General features: G+C 46.9%; 1 protein-coding gene across 5 annotated transcripts in view; it reads right to left on the bottom strand.

Moving 5' to 3' along the window:
- Plxna4 (plexin A4) overlaps positions 1 to 21,303 on the bottom strand; it is a 450,745-nt gene that overhangs the window by 246,495 nt on the left and 182,947 nt on the right. Inside the window, exon 4 of one of the 5 annotated variants that reach the window (XM_050147957.1) lies at positions 1,977 to 2,289. The exons of the other annotated variants lie outside the window; for them this stretch is intronic. Within the exon in view, the coding sequence (XP_050003914.1) occupies positions 2,248 to 2,289 (42 nt within the window). The 3' untranslated portion in view covers positions 1,977 to 2,247. Of the gene's footprint in view, positions 1 to 1,976; positions 2,290 to 21,303 lie in introns of those variants that run through there. 5 annotated transcript variants of the gene reach the window in all.

A 21,303-nucleotide genomic window follows, 5' to 3' on the forward strand; every position in this document is an offset into this window, starting at 1 on the left:
GAGTATGTAAAGCTCTCAGCTATTGCTCCAGCTCCGTGCCTGCCTACTGCTATGCTTCCTACCTCAGTAATCACAATAACCGATAATCACAAGCTAGCCTTCAAAACTGCAAGCAAACCCCCAATTTAATGCTTTCTTTTATAAGTTGCCTTGATTGTGATATCACTTCATCACACTAGAAGAGTAACAAAGACATAAACCATTCTTCCCTCATCGTAAATATGCCTTTTCCCCTAAGGGCTGGTGGATTTGGGTCCTCTGGTATGCTAGGATGGGTCCTGGGAGAATCTCTTCTCTTCGTGGTATGAGCTGAGCAATGGCAGCCAGGCTCCATGCTAAAAGAAAGAGAAGCCACTGAGCCAACCGGCGTGCCCACTTCCTGACTTGATGCTTTCTGGGGCAGGATGTCTGCTCTCACCCTGTCGCTGTTTTAACCCTGGGGGCCCTAAGGATGAATTGGAAACGTGGCTTTTGGAATAAACCCACAAAGGTCGAGTTCAGCGCTACCAGAGTCTGGCCCACAGGAGTCACGGGTTAAGCATCTGGAAAATGAAATTCTGGCTCCGCACTCACTGTGATGCTGCACAGTTTCTAAAAGCCTCAACTTTCTCACCGATAAGGGAATAGAGCTGGGAAGTCTGAAGAAGGTAAGCTTTATCTGGGGGCTCTGCAGAGGGTCTGGCATAGACATCCACGAGAGCTACAGAAACCAGCATCTCTGAAGCAATGACTAGCAAAATAATGAAATGCGTTCATGAGGCCAATGACGTAATACTGAGAACTTTCTAAAGAACTTTCCGTTATCCCTACCAACCACCTTCAAAACATGGTGTGGTTAGTAAAGGCCATCATCACACTCTTCCACTTGACACAGACAAGTGTACTGAGTTTTGCAAGGGGTCAGAGTACCGTGTGGCTAGTCATCAGAAGGAAAGGCGAATCTGCAAAGCAGGCAAGCTAGCCTGACTCTTGACAAGTATCTGGCTGAGTTTATCTGCAGTCCTAGTACAGAGATTGCAGGAAAACTTGCTGCAGATGCCCGGTGGTTGGCCAGCGCGGTCTTGCAATGCTCTCAGCCAGGCTCAGACAAAGCCAGAGGAAATCAAGGGAAGGTAAAGTGTGTGCCTGGTGCCCCCAATACTGGGTGCTATGGTCAGGCTGGCTGGGTCTCTCTAGTTGTAGATATGCTTAAAATGCTGTGAGAACCGCGAGGCAGCCACAGTGAGAGGCTGGAGTGTGCATGCCTGGTCACAGGACAAAGATGGACCCATTTGTCTGGCCTACCTCTTTTTTTTTCCTCTAGGAAATCCAGATCACACAAGTACTGGGTTGCTCACACACCTTTTGAAGTCACTGTGTTCAGACATTAAAACACACGTACTCCAAGCCATGGGGCCTTCATTAGAGAGGGAAAGCGGTTGGATAGTTTGGCTACTAACTGGTTTTTTGGCATTTTTTAGCCAAATAATGAGGCGCCCACGGAAATGGGGACATGCAACAGCAGCAACAAAAGGAAGGACTCTGGGAAAATGGAAAGTCTCATCCAAGATAAGAGAGCCATATAGCTCTTATTAGGCCTTCTGTACTGTCAAGGAGGTCCCCGGCTTTAATAAAACCTCATTTTTTCCTGTAAATTCTCCCATGTGGTAGGGGGGGCCAGGGTTTAATGGGGATATAAGAGATGATTCCAACCTGAGGCTCAGGTGGCGGGGGGCCCAGCCCACAGCTCAGCAGCCGGGATTGATTGCAGAGCCGCCTGCCCGGCAGCACACACTCATTGCACATCAGAGAACAATCATGAGCCGTTCCAGGCTGACCTGGGCCGACTGAAGATGGCAGCTTGGCTCCCATTCGTTCCCGCGCTGAGGAGCAAGCTCACCATGGTCTTCATTAAAAGTGGACCCAAGGAGTAAGCGATGAGTTCCAACATGTGATTTATTAGGGGACATCTGCACTGGAAAGCCGCGGTGCCTTTAATCCAAGCCTAGCTCCTTAAGGTTCCCATTAGCGCCCAGCCACTGTCTTCATTAGGAGCTGTTGATGTCGATGAATTCATCTCTCCTGTCGCATTCGATTCTATCTGGGGGGTCTCCCTCTCCGTTCTGAGGGGAGTGATCCACTGAGCGTTAATATTCTATGACAGGCACCTTCTCAAAACAAGAGGGGGGGTGTCAAAAGGAACTGCTGATAGATGCCAAGTCTGAGCCAGTGAGAGCTGGAGGGAAGTTGAGAGTTAGCAGCTGATAATTAGAAGTCACTGGTGGGTATCAGAATGCATCCATCAGAAATCTGTAAAGATAAACACACCCATAGCCAGCATGAGATATGGGAGCAGTGTTGGTTCTGGGCTCTTCCTCCACTATTGCCAAGGGATCATTGCTTGCTAAACCCTTGAATTCTAAACATAGCTTCTAGCGACTCTACACTCCACACACACTAGCTGTGTTCCCAAGACAAGAAGAAATACTATGCCTGGTGTAATGAGCTTGTGTGAAGTTCTTTCAGTAACGTGGAGCGTGTAGTTTTTATCTGACAATTCTATACCAATGCAGAGACGTACTTGCTCCTAAATTTGCCAAAGGAGATCTGTAGAGAAAAACTGTAACATAGGTGGTAGGTGGTCACAATGGCCATCTTATCCGCCCTGAAACAAGCTTTCTGTACATTTCGGGGATGGGCAGGAGGAGTGGGTGCTGGGAAGTGATTTTGAATGCAAGTCTAAGTGTGTGGGAGAAAAGACCAGCAAAGAGAAGGCTGTCTCCCTGTCCATCTGATTGTCAGGAGTCCTCTGACATATGACATCTCTGTCCCCATTCCACATCAGTGTTTCCCAGTAGAGGCCTGGGTAGAATAATGCTGTGGGAGCACCTGGCAGACAAGGACTCAGGGAGGGGGCGGGGCTTCTCAGGTCCCCTGTGATAGGTGTGTTCTTATCTTCTCTGTCATCTCCTTACCTTTTAACATTCTCCAGAGGTCCCAAGCACCCTTAATTCCATCCTGAACCCAACTCTTGGAAGGATTTCATGCAGCATGGTTAAGCTCACAGAGATCCTCTCCTTGGAGTCAAGCAGCCTGGTGGCCCTCGTGAAGTAGAAAGGGCTCTGGACACCGAAGGACAAGGCCACACAGACTGGGCCCTTTGACACTTAAACTGCATTAATCAAAACCAAATTACCCACAGTTCTCATTCTTTTTAGCTTAGGGTTTCTGGACCTTATGAGGGTGTCAACGCTCACCCACACAAGCATCAGAAGCATCTTGTTCACCATTTTCCGGAGGGCAGCCAGTAAATCACACTAGGTACACAGTGTATTATCAAGTGGGCTGCGTGTTACGGGACTTGCTCTGCTGCAGGCCGTAAGGTAAGTGGTGAGGCTAAGCCAGGGAAATCAATCGTTAAAATTAGTTAAAATTCACTAGTTAAAATGGACGCATTTTGAAACTGGGGGTCCGTTCAGCTTACAATGGGTTTGTCAGGTCATAACTCCCGGTCTAGAAGTTAAGAAGTATCTGTACCATACACACAGTTAGCACACGGCACCGAGGGCTCCAAGACAATGCATAATGCGGATGCCCAACACAGAATGAAATAAGAATGGCAGCCAGTGGATTATATAACTACAGCACTGTCCAGTGTGGGCATGTTGGAAGGCCCAGCAGGACAAGAAGGAATTGGTCTGCCCAGGAGAGGGAAGAAAGGCCTGAGGAGACCAAAGGCAGCTTCCCATGGGAGGTAATATCTGAGAAGGAGCTGCTGGGATGGGCGAGAGGATGGGTAAAAGATGCTGTGGACAGAGGATACGCCATGTTCGGTTAGGTAGGCGGGAATGGCACCTAAGTGTGCTTCTGGGTGAATAGCGCAGTTGAGAGTTGGTGAGGTGTAAGGACAGAGTGAAGGTGGAACTTTCATGATACTTAGGAAGAAAAACAATTACTGCAATGAAGGAAAGCAGGGGCTGACCGTCCTTCCAGTTCATGGAACCCTGCATGAAAAAAGGGTGAACAGGCCAGCAAGATGGTCTAGCAGGTACAGACAAACACTGTCAAGGATAACAGCCTAAAAATGTTGCCCAGGCCCCATCTGGTGGAAGGAGAGCCCCCATAGTTGTCCTCTGACCTCTACACTAGCTAGCTATGTGACACGCGTGCACACACATGCACAATAAATAATAACTAAGTTTAGATAATAGACTTTTTCTAGCATAGGTAAACAGTGGGGTATGATTCTCAGCTCTCTGGGTGTGATCTCAGACAATGCCTGGACAACACAGAGCCTTAGTGGCCAATCTTCAAGACAAAGATGACGACTGCCCCACAGTGCCTGACTCCCATTCTGCTGTGAGAATCAAATGTGGACAGGGCTCGACCAACAAAGCTTTGCTGCTTTGAAAACTGAAGAAAGTAGAAAGCTACAGGGAGGTGCTATCCGTCACCAGCGGGGGTGTGAGCGCAGGCCCAGGACTGAGCAATCTGTGCTAAAGAATCTTAGGAGTTTATATGCTAAAAGAAAGCACCCATTCTCTTCTAAATGCAAAGCACCACCAGTCAAGGGCACGGGAAGGAGGATGCTCATCTCTCCATTTGCTGCACTCCATGCAGGGCTTGATGCTAAATAAGGCCCAGTACCCACTGCTTCCGGAGCAAGTAGGTGTTTATCCTCATTTATGCTCTACTCAGCTTTCCCAGGTATTTTCCCTTAAAGGGTGTATTTGAGGGTCCTCCAAACTTCAGGAATAAAACCAGCACTATTAAGCAAGGCACTTGCAGCAAGAAATAACCACAAGAGAAATAAATGCAGCTGTTAAATTTCTGCTACCAAGAAGAGATTTACTCCATGAGAACCATTCCTTGCGGGGGAGGTGGGGTTGATCGACCACTGGTAAGGCAGAAGACATTCCCCCAGCCCTCCAACAGCTCCATCATGCGAGGGGGGCAGCACCCATCACCGTTCAGTCCTCCGTCCCCAAGAATATTCGAGAAAGGACGCAGACTGAGCATAAGCTGATCTGGCCCACCTGCCTCGAAGCTTCCAGATGCTTGCCGGTGTCTGTTCCGCCTGTTCTGCCATGTCCACCTGCGTAGACAGGCTAATTGTCTCCCTGCAAGCAGTGTGGGTGCCTTTGGCAATGCTTGTTTATGAAAGTTCTCTTGCCTGCATTGCTCTCTCTTCATCAAACATGAATGCTAGCAAAAACTTCTCTGCAAGCCTCATGAATTTTGTAAAAAACAAAACACAAGGGGAAAAAAACCTACACTGTATTCCCCAGATATTCTCTATGAGACAATTGCCTGCTCTCTCTCTCTCTCTCTCTCTCTCTCTCTCTCTCTCTCTCTCTCTCTCTCTCTCTCTCTCTCCTCGTCCCATTATTTAGAAAAAGCTGTGGAATATGAAATATTTATGCTATAAAATAGCTTACTAGCCTTGCTTACTGGGACCCAGCTGAAAAAGAACCAGAGCCCCAAATAAATAAATCCTCTCATCTTCCTACCAAAATTGCTTCAAATGATCTCAATACAGGGGATCATTTTTTTTCTGAGCTAAATGCCCTTTGCTTCCTGCCCATAGACTCTCAGAGGCTGGTACAAGCCAAGGGCGTTCTCTGATAGGTCCAGAGCTTCCCCACCTGGCTACTCCAGAAGAAGGGGAAGCACAGGAAAAAGAAGATGAAAGAATGGGAAAACCCACTCCCTCTGACAGGTTGGAAAATGAAGGTACAAGGCTAGTGATGTCGCATTGTAGACAGAATGGCACCTAGCATGCATAAGGCACTGAGTCAGAAAACCAGCACAAAGCACCTCCTTCCTCGTTTTATCTTCTGAGCATGTCACATAGCAAGTTCAAGGCCAGCCTCAGGCCAGAAAAAAAATCCATCAATCAATTAACCAACCAATCAACCAATCAATCAAACAGTGAACAACAAAGTTGAGGTGACAAACTCAATTCCTTCTCTGTATCCTTTCTATACATCTTGTTGGGTAGCACCCAGAAATGGACACAGCCTCAAGCCTGGTGCGCAGCTTCTCATCCTCCCCTCTTTCCAGTGTCTGCAGCATCAACTCCTCTCCCTCCTGATACCCTCAGCCCTATGCTATCTAGCAGTGAAGACCATTTGATTTCCTAGCTGCCCTTGTGGCCCCCAACATGCACGGCATAGCCATTCGGTTTTCTACTTGAGAAGCACTTTGCTCTCCAGGAGCCTTCCGTGAGCAGGGAGAGGCACTGGCAGTGACAAGTGGAGTCAGAGAGGCCTGGGGCTGAGTGGAGCGAAGAAAGGTCGTTTCCCACAACACAACAATGTGGTCTTGGATGGGACAAAAGAAAAACACACCAACTGCACAGTGTAAAGGGCCTCTGGATGTGGAGAGGAGGAGGCTCGGGCTGTGGAGTAAGAGGTGCCAGAGGGGCCTTCGGAGGAATCCTCCTGCCTGTGTTAACAGGGTGCTCTTCTCTGACAATCAGGAGACAGGGTAGGTGCAGCATCTTGGAGACTCCAGCCCCACTGGCACGCCCATCATGTGCTCCTGTGAAATCTCTCTTTAGCTTCCCCATTAATTGTATTTCTCTAAGAAACATCTATGCTAGTCTCAGAAGTCCTGACTATGCCAGGAACTGGTCTCCTGTGCCACCTGGCTGGTGTTCTGAAGCCACGAAATTGGCCATTTCAGAACTGGGGATGCGTAGGGCAGAGTGGAGGGTTTCATTCAAGGCTCTGCCTTCTTATCACCCCCACACAAGGCTGGACAGAATGCTCTGAGAAATTACTTTTTGAGTTACTGGATATTATTTACCACTCCAAAATAGGGGGTGTGAGTGGGGATGGGGATGCAGCACGCTGTGTTAGGCTCTTCCAGCTCCTCTACGGCCACCTAACTCCTGAGGATCCTACCCAACTCTGTCACGTGAGCAACGTTCTCACATTCTTGCATCGCCCCATTCTCTGAAAAACTGCCAGATATTCTCGAGAGTTTCACGGAGAATAGCCAAGGCAAATGGTAACTTGGGCCAGCGAGCTAACTTTTTTGGGTCTCCGAAATTTTGCGTATAAAACGATGTCTAACTGACCATAGTGGCTCACCCCTGTGATTCCTGCACTTGGAGAACGGAGGCGTGAAGATGGTCATGATTTGGAGGCCAGTCCGAGCTACACGGTGCTTCCCAGGTCAGTCTGGGCTACAGAGTGAGACTTTATCTCAAAAATGCAAAATAAAATGGTGTTTGAAGAAAGAGAATGGAGGGTGATTTACATTACAGAAAACATCCCCGCCACTTCTGATAGTGTTTGAACCACTGAAGTTTGGAATTCTGCTCATAACAGCATTGCTCTTTGAGATTTAGTTTACTTTAAACCAATATGGCAGCCAATACAATCCTGAAATGAGCACCTATCCTCTGGTCTAAAAGGCCTGATGTGAGCACTCTTTATCTTGTTTATAACAGATATCCGTACCATTGGTGCCAGCATTCTCTATTACTAGAACTGCCAGATGTCTGGGCTATAGGTCAGCTACTGCTAGGTTGATGTGTCCTGGCGTTTGTAAAACCCCAGAAGGGGAAGATGTATTAGAGACAGCATCTCAAAACCATGTTTAAAAAAATGCTACTCTAGCATCTACGACTCTTTCCTCTGGTATGCCCTGGACTCGGTGCAGACCTTCATGCTTCACGGAAGCCATTGCTCTGAGTTTTCCGTGTACGGTATGCTTTTATAGACACCTCCTTCTCTCAACTGTGGGATCTCTTAGGATAGAGGCTATGCATCTAGTCTGATAAACACCCAGCAACAAACTTAGTCAGCATCTGTCAAATCACGTTTTCTGGAAGGAAAGGACCAACGGGTAATGAAGACACAGTCTTGCCCAAGGCCGCAAACCATCAGTGACAAAAGGATAGAAAAGCTCAGGCTCCAGACCCTGGGATGTAGCTTATCCAGTGACAGCTGATTTCATAAGAATGAGAGACATTAGCTAATTGATTAGCTTGCTTAGTCTCTGCACTATCGCAGCTCTAAAGACCTTTGTGGGAGAGACCAGGAATTTAACTCATGTCTGATGCTTACTCCTGGCTGACATGGTCTTGGACCCGCCGCCACCCTCTCGCCTCCCTGCCCTCACACTCCAAGGCAGGGCTCACTGAGTAATGTCATAGTCCTGGCTGACATACAGTTGAGAATTGGGCAGAAGTCACTGAAACTGGCCCCACATGGGATTCCAGGAGTAAAAGCAGCCCATTCTCTCGGGACTTCTGGGAACTACAGATAACTTTTTTAATGAACCAAAATACCAAAGGAAAAAAAAAACCCTCCTGACAGTTGTTATCCATCGCCCAGCTCCCCACGGAGAGGTGCCTGTGGAATTTGCTGTGCTATGGTCATGTGTGAAGGGCAGCGCCAGGCCCCATGGTGATAACGAGGAGACATATTTATCCAGCACGCCTCCCCCAGAGAGCTTGTTTTTCCCTCCATTGCAATAGCTCAATCCTCTTGGCTCAATCCTGGTGCCTAGCACAGATGGGTGATATCACAGGAACTGCCCAGAGGTGTGCAGATAAGATGTGGCCCTTCACATCCTGGGCTGAGGCTCAAGGATGGATGGCTGTCAGCATCAAACAGTTTCATAATCCTGATTTTAAACAACCTGGCTACATCCCAAGACCCCAAGAAATAGGCAGTATTCTACCCTGGGGCAAGGAGAAAGGGTAAGTTTAGGCTACCAAGAACAAGATATTGTACACACATGCACACACACACACACACACACACACACACAACTTTGCACGCCTCTCCCCCATTGTGTGCATACACACACACACACACACACACACACACACAGAGAAAGAGAAAGAGAGAGAGAGAGAGAGAGAGAGAGAGAGAGAGAGAGAGAGTATTTGAGACTGGATACAACTCTGTATTATAAACTGGAACTCACAATGTAGCCCAGGCCAACTTCAAATTCATGATGCTCCTCCTGCCTTGGCCTCCTGACTACTGGAAGAACAGGCGTGAATCACTGTGCCCAGGTCTTGAATGTATATATTTAACTAAGCCAAGGCCCTAGGTGATGCTAAAGTGACTGGCTCAGGAGCTATACCTTAGGGGAAATGGCCTTGGTTCAACACCAGTGAATAAGGGGGTATCAGTAGAACTCCCCACTGTCCAGGTTAAGGGCTGGACAGGAGATCATGTTATAAGGAGAGTTGTTGAAACCTAAGTCTGTGTTGAAGACTCATGTTCCCAAAATGGATCCAAATCAGTCCCTCTTAGTAGCAAGGTAACTTTACCTGCCATAGCTTGTGTTTATAACCCCTTTTTCACATGGGGGTTGGGGTAACTGCTGTATTCCAAGCATGTACTAGGAATGACACCTGCAATAGCAGGTTCTGATTAAGAGCTGGTTTGTTCGCCTTTTATCCTCGTGGATGGAAAAAAAAAAAAAAACAACAACAACTACCCAAGACTCAGAGTCCTACAATGTCTCCAACTGGCAGGAGGGAGATAACACAGGAATCAAGGTCACATCTGTAGTTGTGTTGAAGTAAGATAGAAGGTGGAGAGAGGAGCTAGACACCCTAACATGTCCCTCAGTTAGGAACTTAAGACAATGCCCTCAAGACGTTAAAAAAAAGAATTTAAGGTGACCCCAAATGCATCCTCATAGTCCGACACATCTATTGGTTAGAGGAGAACAGCGGGTACAAGTGATCTGTCCATGGAAATGGGAGGGGGACTTTAGTTATGGGAGGGAGAGTCAAATAGAGAAGAAGGAAGGAGGGTAAATAACAGAATGTCTATAAAAAAGTCATACATATGTGTCAGTGGATACACACATATTATAATCATCTATCTATCACTTATAGAGTGTGTATATGTATATATACACATATATGTATACACACACACACACACACACACCACACATACATATACTCTAATAACCCTATTTTCCATCTGGGCTGACAATGCTCCCTCCAGGAGCAAGAGACAATCTAACAAAAATACTGACACCGGGCATGAGTAGCCTTCTTTTGAGTTGTTTGTCAGGGTTGTCAAAGGCACCCCCAAAGCATCATAGTCTATTACTTTCAGCCCTAGTTGACCCACAGATGTGAAAAGCAATTCCCTATTGTTGACATGGGGCCCAGAGCACTCAAGCTGGATCTGACCCCAAAGCTTTCTTCCTGAACTTTCATGATACCAGAAGGCACCATGCGAGCCTCCAAAAGAGAGACATAACCAAAAGTCCTCAGCAGCTATGATGACAATAACCAGCATGGCATGGTAACCCTAAGGTTACAACAGTGACACACGTATCTCGGCAGCAACCCACAGCTCTTTAATTGTACACAAGGCCCACTAAACAAGAGAGAAGTCATGCCAGCTACCTGGGGTAGTGAAGGCATGGATCCTGGAGAAGAACCTACAACGACCACTTGACGAGAACAGCATAAACCCTAACTGCATTCTAAATACTTATCCTTATACCCACAGTAAGTGTAGTGCTCCCCTTTGTACAAACTTCTCTTTGTGACAGATGGAGACCATTACAGAAAATCACAACCAATCAAAATGCAGAGTCGGTAAGCTCAGTCCCAACTGATACCTCCACATTAAACTCTTTCACCTAAGGCTCAGAGATCACTGTGAAAGAGGGGGGCAGAAAGACTGTAAGAGCCAGAGAAAGGGACATATTCTATGAGATTGTGTCTCCTAGAAAAGTCAGAAACTATTCCCATGAAGGCTCACCATCATGGCTTCCTAAACATGACCTGAGCAATGGACTTGCTAACACAGACAGGCGAAAGCTCAGGAGGCCTCAACCTCAGGCTAAGAACAACAGGCAACTACAGAATGCTGAAATCAGGAGGAATCATCTTCCCCAGGGAAGAGGACACCAATTGGTTAGGCAATACCAAATGGTCAGCCCTAAAAAATATATACATACAAGTGACACTATAAAGATTAAGTGGGTAATATTTATATTTTCAGATACATACACATACACACACATACATACACAGAGAGACAATCAAAGAGAAACAGTCCATCAATTTGAAAGAGAATAAGGGCTGTATGAGGGATGGTTTGGGGGAAGAAGACAGAAGGGGCAAGTGATGTAATTATAATCTCAGAAAATAAAAAAATAAAAAAGCTTTATCAGATATTTTATTTAATATAAAATTTAAGTATACAGCGACTTTCAGAGAGGAGGCTTATAACATTTCTCAAGCTGGATGAGAGGGCTGGGAGTCTACCTGCCAAGCATGCATGAATGAAGATTAGGATTCAAACTGTAACAGAGGGGGTGGGGCAGACCGAGAGAGACGCGAGAAAGGTATCTAAGCAGAGAATTATTTATAAACTAGTGACATAGTTATGGAGAAAACAGCCTAGTAACCTTTGGCCTACATATTAATAATGCCAAGAATTTAACCACAAACCCACATTCCACTTCAAGACACATTCAGTAAGCAGAGACACTATGTCTGGTGTGATCCAAATTGGATTAAAAGAGAAAACCACCTCCAGGCCCCCGTGGCACTGACACAGGTCTAAGGCCAGTTCCAAGAGTCCTGAGCAAGGCCCAGAGGCGGGCAGGTGGTCACAGGGTACTGGAGGCCCCTTGCAACCTGCAACCCCTCCAGGGCAGGAGCCGGAGGTTTGGCCATCACAGGAGCCGCCTCCTCTATGTCTTCCATAGGCCTCATAATTCCCTCCAGAACTGTCAGCCAGCCGGAGCTTTCTCAATCAGTCGTTCACGTTTTTATTTGCCTTCTTCAAGGGAGATAAAAGAAAAGAAAAAGGCCACACAGGGTGGGAATAGAAAGAATCCAGGGGCTCTCTGGGAGGCGTAAGGGCAGACACTAGATGTGTTTCCTAATGCGATGTGACATTTGTCCTTCCTTCCCTGAAGGCCCTGGAGAAAGCAGCTGCCGGAGAGGTAAGAACACCACCCGTCTCCAGGGCCTGAACCACTGACCCAGGCTCCAACAGGAGCCTCTTATGCTTGTTTGCCTAGACGGCCTGGGTGATGTTTGAGCAGCTGAGAAGCATGGTGCAGACGCAGGAGCTCCACATCATGCCAGCTCTTAGGAACGTCCTGCAGCATGTTCGGGCCCTTCTTGGATCCAAGCCGCTGGGCTGTTCCAACTCACCTGGAGGGACCCAAGTGAGAAACGTGCTAGTCTCTCATGCTGAGCATGTGTAGTCAACTTTGGCAAAGGGGTGGAGAGCTTAACATTGCTAGGTTTGGCATGTCACCAATGGAAGCTCGCTCCAGCATCGGCTCATTAATAAAAGAGGGAGTCTTGACATGGTCTGCAGTCATTGTCACTGCTGTCAAAAGGATCTGCAACGATATGCCGTCGTTTGTGTTCAAAGACAATGCAGCTAACATGGTATAATAAGTGCTTATTATTTTCCATCGCACAAGGATCAGATGTTGTCCAATCTGCTAGTACTTTTGAGGGTGCTTGAGGCGTGCACTTATATCTGCACGTGTGTACATTATATAAATGCGCACATCCAAGTACATATACACAAATGTAGTTACATGTCATCATGTCTTATATATGGATAAGCATCTTATCCCTATATAATTAGGAAATTTGTTGTTTGGTTTTTCATGTGTTATGTGTATGCATGTTCTCATGTGTGCATGCGTGTATGTGTACACACATGGAGGCACAAGGTTGAAGTTGGTTGCTCCTACATTTCTCTCCACCTTATTCTTTGAGACAGGGTCTCTCAGTTGAATCCATAGCTAGCCAATAGGCCAGTATGGCTAGTCAGCTTGCCCTCAGGATCCCCTGCCTCTGATTTCCAGGTGCATTACAGAAAGGCCACTGTGTCTATCTATCATTTTTGTGGGGCTTAGGATCCAAATTCCAGTTCTCACACTAGCCACTGAGTGATTTCCCCAGCCTCGGGGAATGCACCTTTTTAAGGGCAATTATTTTTTCCACGCAGTTCTTTTCCATCATCCTTAGTTTAAAACAAATAACTCTAAATAAACACTGTTGGGTAGTCAACTCAGCCCAGAAGTGGGGGAAGGCTCAGGCTCCATTCACGTCCTAGTCCTTGAATTCCATTCGAAGCATATGTCATGAGACAGTTGAGCCTCCAAGAAAGCCCAGTGACCAATTTAGAAAAAGATGACATCGTTACTGGGCGAATTGGCCAGTTAGCTGTATACCTGGCATGGACAGGACACTGGACTTTTAAATGTCTTTGTTTCAAGACCCAGAATTTTTCTTTATTTCTTACAAATTCTTTCAATTATAGAAGTAATAAATGCTCATTAAGGAAACTCTAGAAAAATGTGGATAAATAGAAAAAAATTAATAAAGCAAACGTTGTCACATTTCTCCAACCCAGCTACAGTTAGCATGTTGGTAGATTCCTTCCAAGTTTTCACTTGTGCATTACAGAAGGCTTTAATTGTATCATGGTCTTTGCTTATTGCTATTTCATGAGACTCAGTTACAAGATTGCCCTTTAGAGACTAAATTTCCAGGGGCTGTGTAATATACAAAATCTATTTAGCCATTCCCTATAAATACTATTTAAATCAATTTCAACTTTTAAATGTGGTCACACTAGCCTGGAACTAACTAACTAACTAACTCTGTAGCCCAAGCTGTCCTCTCAAACTGGCCAATCCTCCTGCCTCGGGTTGCCAAGAGCTGGGCTTACCGGCATCTACCACCATGACCGGTGTAACTTCAGTTTCTGGTATGCTGAGTAATGTTGAAATAGGTACCGAGGTGATTAAAATCCACAGTTGGTTCCTGCAGAAACCACCACTAGTTCAAAGGATTTGACTGTTTGCAAGGCTGTTGCTAAATATTTGTGAATTGTTTTTCTAAGAGTGTAGTGCTAGTTAGAATCCCCACAGCCACGCTTCAGTGCAAACAGAGACAGTTTGGAAGTGCACCTCTGGGAATCATTTATCAACAATGGCTTATGATGTTGTTCAGCACCCGCCTTCAACATCCCTGCTTTACCTATCCCTCTGTGCCTGCGGAGGGGTCGTGCCAAGCCTCCATCCCAAGATGCAGACTGTCACACAAGGGAGGGTCCACTCCAACAAAGTCCCCATCCTGAAGACTCATGTCCATAGCAACCATGAGATGAGGTCCTTGAGAAACTGTCTTAGCCATCCATGCCTACAGGCGAGGAAGACTCTAGCAAGGATGATGTTTCTGTGTGCTCCTTGGGAACTACCCTTGTTTAGTTTGGTGGTTCTTAGCAGAGGACCAAATCTGCAGCCCTTTCATTTCTACTTAAATGCTGTAGTCTCTAACTTTGGTTTAGATTAGATTAGATTCTGTTTTCCTGAATTAAAAAAAAAAGCTTATTACAGGTTTCTTTTTTGTTTTGTTTTGTTCTACTTTGCGCACATGCATGTATGTCTATGCACAGGTACGGTGTATGTGCACGAGCCTATGTGCCATGGCATGCATGTGCATGTCAGATTTGGCTCTTTCTTTTTTATTATGGGTGTTCAGCAGATCCAACTCATGTCATCAAGCTTGGAGGCTGGTGACCCGCTGAGCGATCTTACCAGACGTCTCTCTCTATGTTCTCATTTTCTTTTTTTCCCCCAGGCACCTAGTAGAGATCATAAGGGGACATGACACCAAGTTTTCTCACCTTCCACACCATTCACTTCCCCAACTTTCTTCATGGAAAATTCCAGAACTGTGCCAGACCCTGACCATGCAGGAGACATTGCCAGCATGTGGTTACAGCCAGATATAAGGAAAAGAGGCTAAAGTAGCTTTGGGGAGTGATCTGCTGTACTAGGCAAGAACGCAGCTTTTACACTTACGTTTGGCCTCGGCATGCGTGTCTGGCCACCTGCCCCTAGAGGGTTATCTAATGCTACCACAGTAAGTTGGGCTCCTTCATTCCCTGGCACCATGTCCAGGTGACTGGCTACAGAGTGGTACCATGAGCAGATCCTTCATCTTTGAGGAAAACCATAAGCCAAGTCTGAGAGAAACTTGTATCCCAGTGAGGGAGTCACCTAGTCTCTCTGATGTTTGTAGCGGTAACACCAGAAAAGTTGACTTGGCCCACGTTCCAGTGTCCAAGCAGCCTGGGGCAAGGACAAGAGGCCTTACTTAACCAAATGAAGCAGAGAGACAATGACAGAATCTTTTTCCCTGCCCAAAGGATGGCAAGAGATGAGCTATGATGCAAACCCAGGATCCTGCTGAGGTAGATACTGGCTTGCCTGTTTCCATTTTTCAGTATCCAAAATCGACGCCACTAAATTCATATGGCTTTGAAGTTCCCAGTGGGGTTAACAGTTGGAGAATAGGCCCACGGAGAAACTGTTGCTCAGTGGAAGCTGGGGCTATCTGCCCCTGAGGAGAAGGGTAGACAGAGGTTAGTATCAGTAATAAACAAGGTGATAGCTTCCAGTGTCATTGCAGACGGGGGCCCTGGCACACAGAAGTGTCTCCAACACCCCACCACCTTGCTTTCCTTTTTCAGAAAATGTAAATCCTGAAGTCAGCACACGTTGTGAGACCCTTGGTATAGGACAGCATTAATGAGGCCACACTGCCCTGAGCCAGATCCTGGTCAGCCAGAGAATTTAGTATATAATCCTGGGGATCTGTGTGTCACACCCAGCCCCAGGAACAGGTACAGTAATCTGAGTAAGTGACCCTGTGTCACAAATAGCAAGAGGGAACAACACAAGGTTCACAACCACACCAGCCTCTGAGGCTGGGTGGGCAGACGAACATGCTGAGACCAACAAAATGTGCAAAAGTTCACATTTGACTGGGACAACAGAACAGCCCCGAGGTCAAGCCACACCTTTCCTTGTGCCTATCTGTAACCATGTAACTGTGTGCCAGAAATGGTTTACCCTTCCCTAGAAGAAAACATTAGAAGCTTACCATATCTACAATCTCTTTTTTATAAAGGGGAGGAAACATGGGTGCTCTTGCACATGTGCATGTGTATATTCACACACAAGCGCGCGCACACACACACACACACACACACACATTTCTCAATGACAAGTCCTCCTGTTGACCAACCTGACACCTCACTCACAAATTATACAAACCGAGAGATGAAGCAGCTTGAGGTCATTCAATAAAACATAAGCACACATCCAAATTTAAGCACTCAATTAAATCCGGGCCTGACCAAAATCATCCTTTTTGAACACTGGAGTGGCTGATTTCCAAACGATACGAGCTCATTCAGATCCTAGTTATTCAACCCTGAGCTCTTTACTCTCCAAGTCATTTTACTTTAATTGGCATCTAGTAAAGATAGCGAGACGATCTGTGGAGTGGCCCCATGCAGAGGATTCCCTGAAGCTCAGAAGAGAAGGGTAAAAGAACCCAGACGTCAACAGGTGTGGCAGCTGGGCACAATGGTGTACAACCACAATCCCTGAATTTGGGGGCTGGGGTTGGCAGTCATGATTTTAAGGCAACCTGAACTATATAGTGAGATTCAGTCTCAAAAACAAAGCAAAACAAGAAACCTAGATGACTGAGTGACAGATAGATAGATGATAGATAGATAGATAGATAGATAGATAGATAGATAGATAGATAGATAGATAGACAGACCTTCTCAGCTGTTCTGCACAGGACCAGACACCAAGGCTTGGGAATGGAAGGAAGAACGTGAGTTGGAAAGAGACCTGCCAGTCCTGACTCCCCAGGATCATCCCAACCAGGGCCTGTCCAGCATGCATGACAGCCCACAGTAGTCCAAGAGCAACAAAGCCCTCCTCTGAAGGGAGAAAACCAGACTATGTTTTTGTCTCTAGCCACTCCCCCAGCAGCCTGGGTCCTGCCAAAGGACCCGTAGGTCAAGCCTGGGTGAGCTCCAGCTGGCCCTGGTCCCGTCATAACTGCACTTGGCTTCATTAACCCAGCCCTCCCCTTCCAGCCAGTGGGGCAGGAAGCCACCTCACCGGCCTGTTTTTCAGACTGGCTTTTTCTTTCCCAGAAGTGGGGCAGATGGTTGCCACAGTAGAAGGAGAGCCTGCTGGGAAGGGAGAATGAGCCGCCCAGGCCTTGGGTGGCACCTCAGGGCTGTGCACACAGGTTCCCCAGCACCCACTCTCCCGGCATTTCCTGGCATAGCCCTACTCCCATAAGCTTAACCTTTGTCTGAGATCCCTGGAATTCTGCCTCTGAAAAGAAAACACTGAGCTGAGTTTGGAAAACAGGGAGATGGGATGATGCCAAAAACCTGGCTGGAAACCCTTAGCAGGGATTACCGTCTCCAGGATATGCTGCCCAAGACAGGGGAACTTTTGTGCATGAGTGCAGAGCCACTGAACGTCTCAGAGGCAGCAGCATCTAAAACAAGGCTTCACAAACTATCTGTGGCAAAGAAGAGCCATTCAGTAACATTTCCAGTCTTTTGTAGGGTACTTTTGTCAAATACCAGAAAAATGACTAGGAAAAATAAAATGGAAAATGACACCATGCAAATTCATTGAGCACACTCCACGGTGCTGCACAATAGCAAAATGCTGTGCGTATTTCCCAGTGTTCACTCTCTGATGTCTGTCCCCGCACAGACCGTGGACAAAGAGTTCACAGACCACACTTCGGTCTAGTCAAGACTCAGTATGTGGTGTCCAGTACCCAGAGCGTCAGAGTCACATGGAAACTCATCAGAGAAGCCCAATCTCATGCCCCACCCCAGACCTACTGGGTGAGAGTCATACATTTGGAAAAAAAAAAAAACTACCAACAAAAGCCCACATGAGTTTTGACTGAAATTGACCAGGCTCGTTGTTTAAGGTACTACAAAAGTTTTTTCACACTCAACCCTAGAGACGTCTTTGAGCAAACAATGTACTTCACATTAAAGTGTCTTAAGTGAGGGGTTGGAAAAAATGGCTCAATGGGTAAAGAGATCCTCTTTCAAACAGGAGCTAAGTATGACCCTAGGAACCATGTAACAAAAACCAGATGAGGTGGCCTATACTTATAATCCCAACTTTGGGGAAGTGGAGACAAACTGATGCCTGTGGATTTTTGGCAGGCATCCTGGCCTACTTGGCAAGTACCAGGCTAATGAAAGTTTCTAGCGAGTGGGGAGGAAGGCCGGGGTGGGGGGGAGAATGAAGGCGGTAGATAGTTTCAGAGGAATGACATCTGGAGTAGTCTTCTATCCTCCACACAACACACACACACGCATGTACATGTATGCCTGCACACACAAGCATTATATGGACACACATATACACGTGTTCCAAAGTTTTTCAGCTATACTGAGTAGAAGGCAGATATAAAGATGGACAGGGTCTCCAAGTTGAAACATTTTATGAATAGTCAGTAACTAAGCAGAAACAGAGTAGAGAAAGGCTGAGGATGAACGTCCCAGCTGTGGCCAGATGATACTGTGGCTTAGAAGCTTCTAGATAAGAGATGCCATACAGGCTAGATCAACTGTGCGTCTGTCCACCAGAGTAGGTGTGAGGGATGGGAGATGTTTCTGAACTGCTGTGAGGATGTAGAGCATTTCAGAGGGTGACTTGGGAAGTCCAAGGCGACAAAAGGGGACAGTTGATTTCATAACTAAATGAGCCGGCCTGACCAGAGACCGTAGTCTATTTATTTACATTATGTCTGTTGGCTGGCCAACTCCTATTCATGGAACTGGTTATCAGTCACAAGGTTGTGCACTCTCAGCTGTAACTTCTCCCCTAACCTGTCTGGACCATGTAGTACTCTCCACATCCTAGACTATCTCCAGTATAGAGTCAGGGAGGCTGGATACTCCCAGGGGCTTCCCTGTCCCTCCATTCTCTCACAGGCCTCCATCTCTGCCTGGGACTGTAGACTTGTTTCAATCAACGTCACACATTAGCATTTAATGAACACACTCAACCTGCCCAGAAATGACAAGAGATGCATGATGGCTTCAGACACCCCTGAGTTCTCTGAGCATCCCCTTCGCACCTCTAAGTCTGATGCTCACTTCAGCGCGACCCCCAATGGAGACCCTTCTCTTCCTCTGATATAATCAATTCTTAAATCTTGGGTGACCCTTGAAACTGCAGTCTCCAGGAATTCTCTTCCCCAAGTCACCCAGCTAGTCTGTGTCCCTGCCTGAGACCAAAATATAAGGAAAGGGATACTTTCAAAGTCTAGGGATTAATGAAGCTTGGTCACCAAATGATAGGTACATTTTGGTGTGCCTAACATCATGTCACTATAATCCACCCTGACTCTCTGTTTGTGTTCACAACACTTCCTTGTGATTTATTCCAGTTTCCTTGGCCTTGGCCTTGTATCTTTACCTCCCAATGGGGCTCTAGCATTCAAACCCCCGGAGGATAAAGCTGTGTGAGTTTGGCCCCACTGCTCTTCTGTGTTTGTCCCTAGAGTCTCTGGCCTTCATGCAGGGGCACACTAGCTTCAAGAATCACTCAGGTTTAGAATTCAGGATTTGAGGATTTCAAAATGGAGGTTCATGGGATTGTCCTATTCCCTCCTCCCTTCTAACCCCGTGAGACACTGGGAAAACAGTAGTCTTCGTAATTCCATATTTCAAGATGGGGCGCCTTCCCACCAAGCCCTAAAACAGATGAGGGGGCCCTGAATAACAGGGAGTGCCAAGCAAGCAGCTCAGATGGTAGCTGGTAGCCTACCCACAGCTCCCACTGGAAAGCATAACTATAATCTCAGCCATCGCAAACTTCTGACAAAGTAAGTCCCCAGACCAGCCAGAGTGTGACCCTTCACAATTGTCCCGTGTGGGTAATCACAGCACCCCATCCTCAGAGTCTTGCTGGCAATGCTTGTCCACACATAGCATCTCATTTGAGAACCAGAACGTTCAGCTCAGGACTTCCACTGGTTGGTCATGACATAGGCTGTGCCATTTTTTATTTTTTATTTATTTTTATTTTTTTGCCATTCCACGCTTTTGTGTTTTCAGTCTTAGAAAGTGATGTCAGCAGTAAAAGAGGAAATTCTCGGCTGGTGACTCAAAAGCCAGGGAGCAGAGGAGGCTTGTGGAGCAGTAACGGACACAGAGGGCTAGCTCTGTCATTTCTCCCAGGCTCCACAGTCGCAGGGAGTTCCCTCTTGCCCTCCCCGTTTCCTCCTGAATGAACAAAGGGCTGACGGATCCCTGTGTGTGGTCTCCCCCAGAAACAAGAAGGCATGATGGGAAAGACCATACACATCCAGCTAAGAGTGTGAAGCAGGCCACACGTTGTTCAGAGCAGGTATGGCAGAACGCTTGGTGTGGCCACCTTCCCAGGTGATGTCAGCAGGATGAGACATGGGAACCATCTAGCGCCGAGACAAGGACAGAGCAGGTTGGGACAGCAGCATCCTTGACTATTTCCTTTTAAGCTCTTCTAGTTTTATGCCCTTGCAGGTAAAAAGGGCAAAGGAGCAGCCAGCAGGAGGTGGGGGAGGCCTGTGGAGCCTGCCTGAGCTGGGGTTCTGCTGGAAGCATGGTTTCTGTGTTCACAATTACTTATTCTGCTCTTGTGCTCCCCTCCATGAACCATGGGGATAAATAACACATTACTCTGAGGCTACAGAGGTGGGAAGGACCTGGCCACCCTTTGACCTGGAGAAGCAATGAACGAGCAGGGCCAATGGAGGTCAAGAGGAAGGAATAACGGGTAGAACATGCTAAGGAGAGACCTAGTGGATGGATATAACCAGTTCAGGCTACCAGTTGTAATGAGGACCTGGGGGACAAAACCCTAGCTCTTCCTTTCCATTGCCATTCTTCTGCTGAGGCTCCTCATTGTTCCCTGTCACTGGGACAGGTGACTCGGCAGTCCACAGACGATATGAAGACTGCTGGACTCAATAAAAGACCCAGGACAGGCATGTGCCAAAAGCCACACAGGTTTGTGTTTCTAGCCTCCTCTGAACTTAAACCCCTAGACATTCATCCCCTATTATAAGACTAGTGAATGAGTATCTGAAGGGAGGAAGGAGGGTGACTTAACCACAATGGGGACAAATGGGGCCCTGATATGTTTCCAAGTCGGAATGACATGTATTCTTTTCAGACACCCCTTATTTTAGAGCAATCTTTCTAAAGTGAGCTATTTTCCCCAGCCTACCCACTGTCTACTTCCAGGGTTCTCGTCTCTGAGTACCCAGCTAAGATTCACCATACCCTGACAAGTGGCTCCAGTGACAGAGACATTCTGGATGGGAATCAGGAACCCTGGAGGTCCCAAGTCACTGTCTGGTCTCAGTGTGTTTCTATGTGGGTTTGAGTGCTCCCCTCTGTCTTACCAAGTGCCTGGCTTGGTGGTTACTGTGGCAACAGC

This window comes from Alexandromys fortis, unplaced genomic scaffold, assembly GCF_014885135.2.
Source record: "Alexandromys fortis isolate MF-2015 unplaced genomic scaffold, M_Fortis_MF-2015_v1.1 scaffold_57, whole genome shotgun sequence".
Classification (NCBI taxonomy): domain Eukaryota; kingdom Metazoa; phylum Chordata; class Mammalia; order Rodentia; family Cricetidae; genus Alexandromys; species Alexandromys fortis.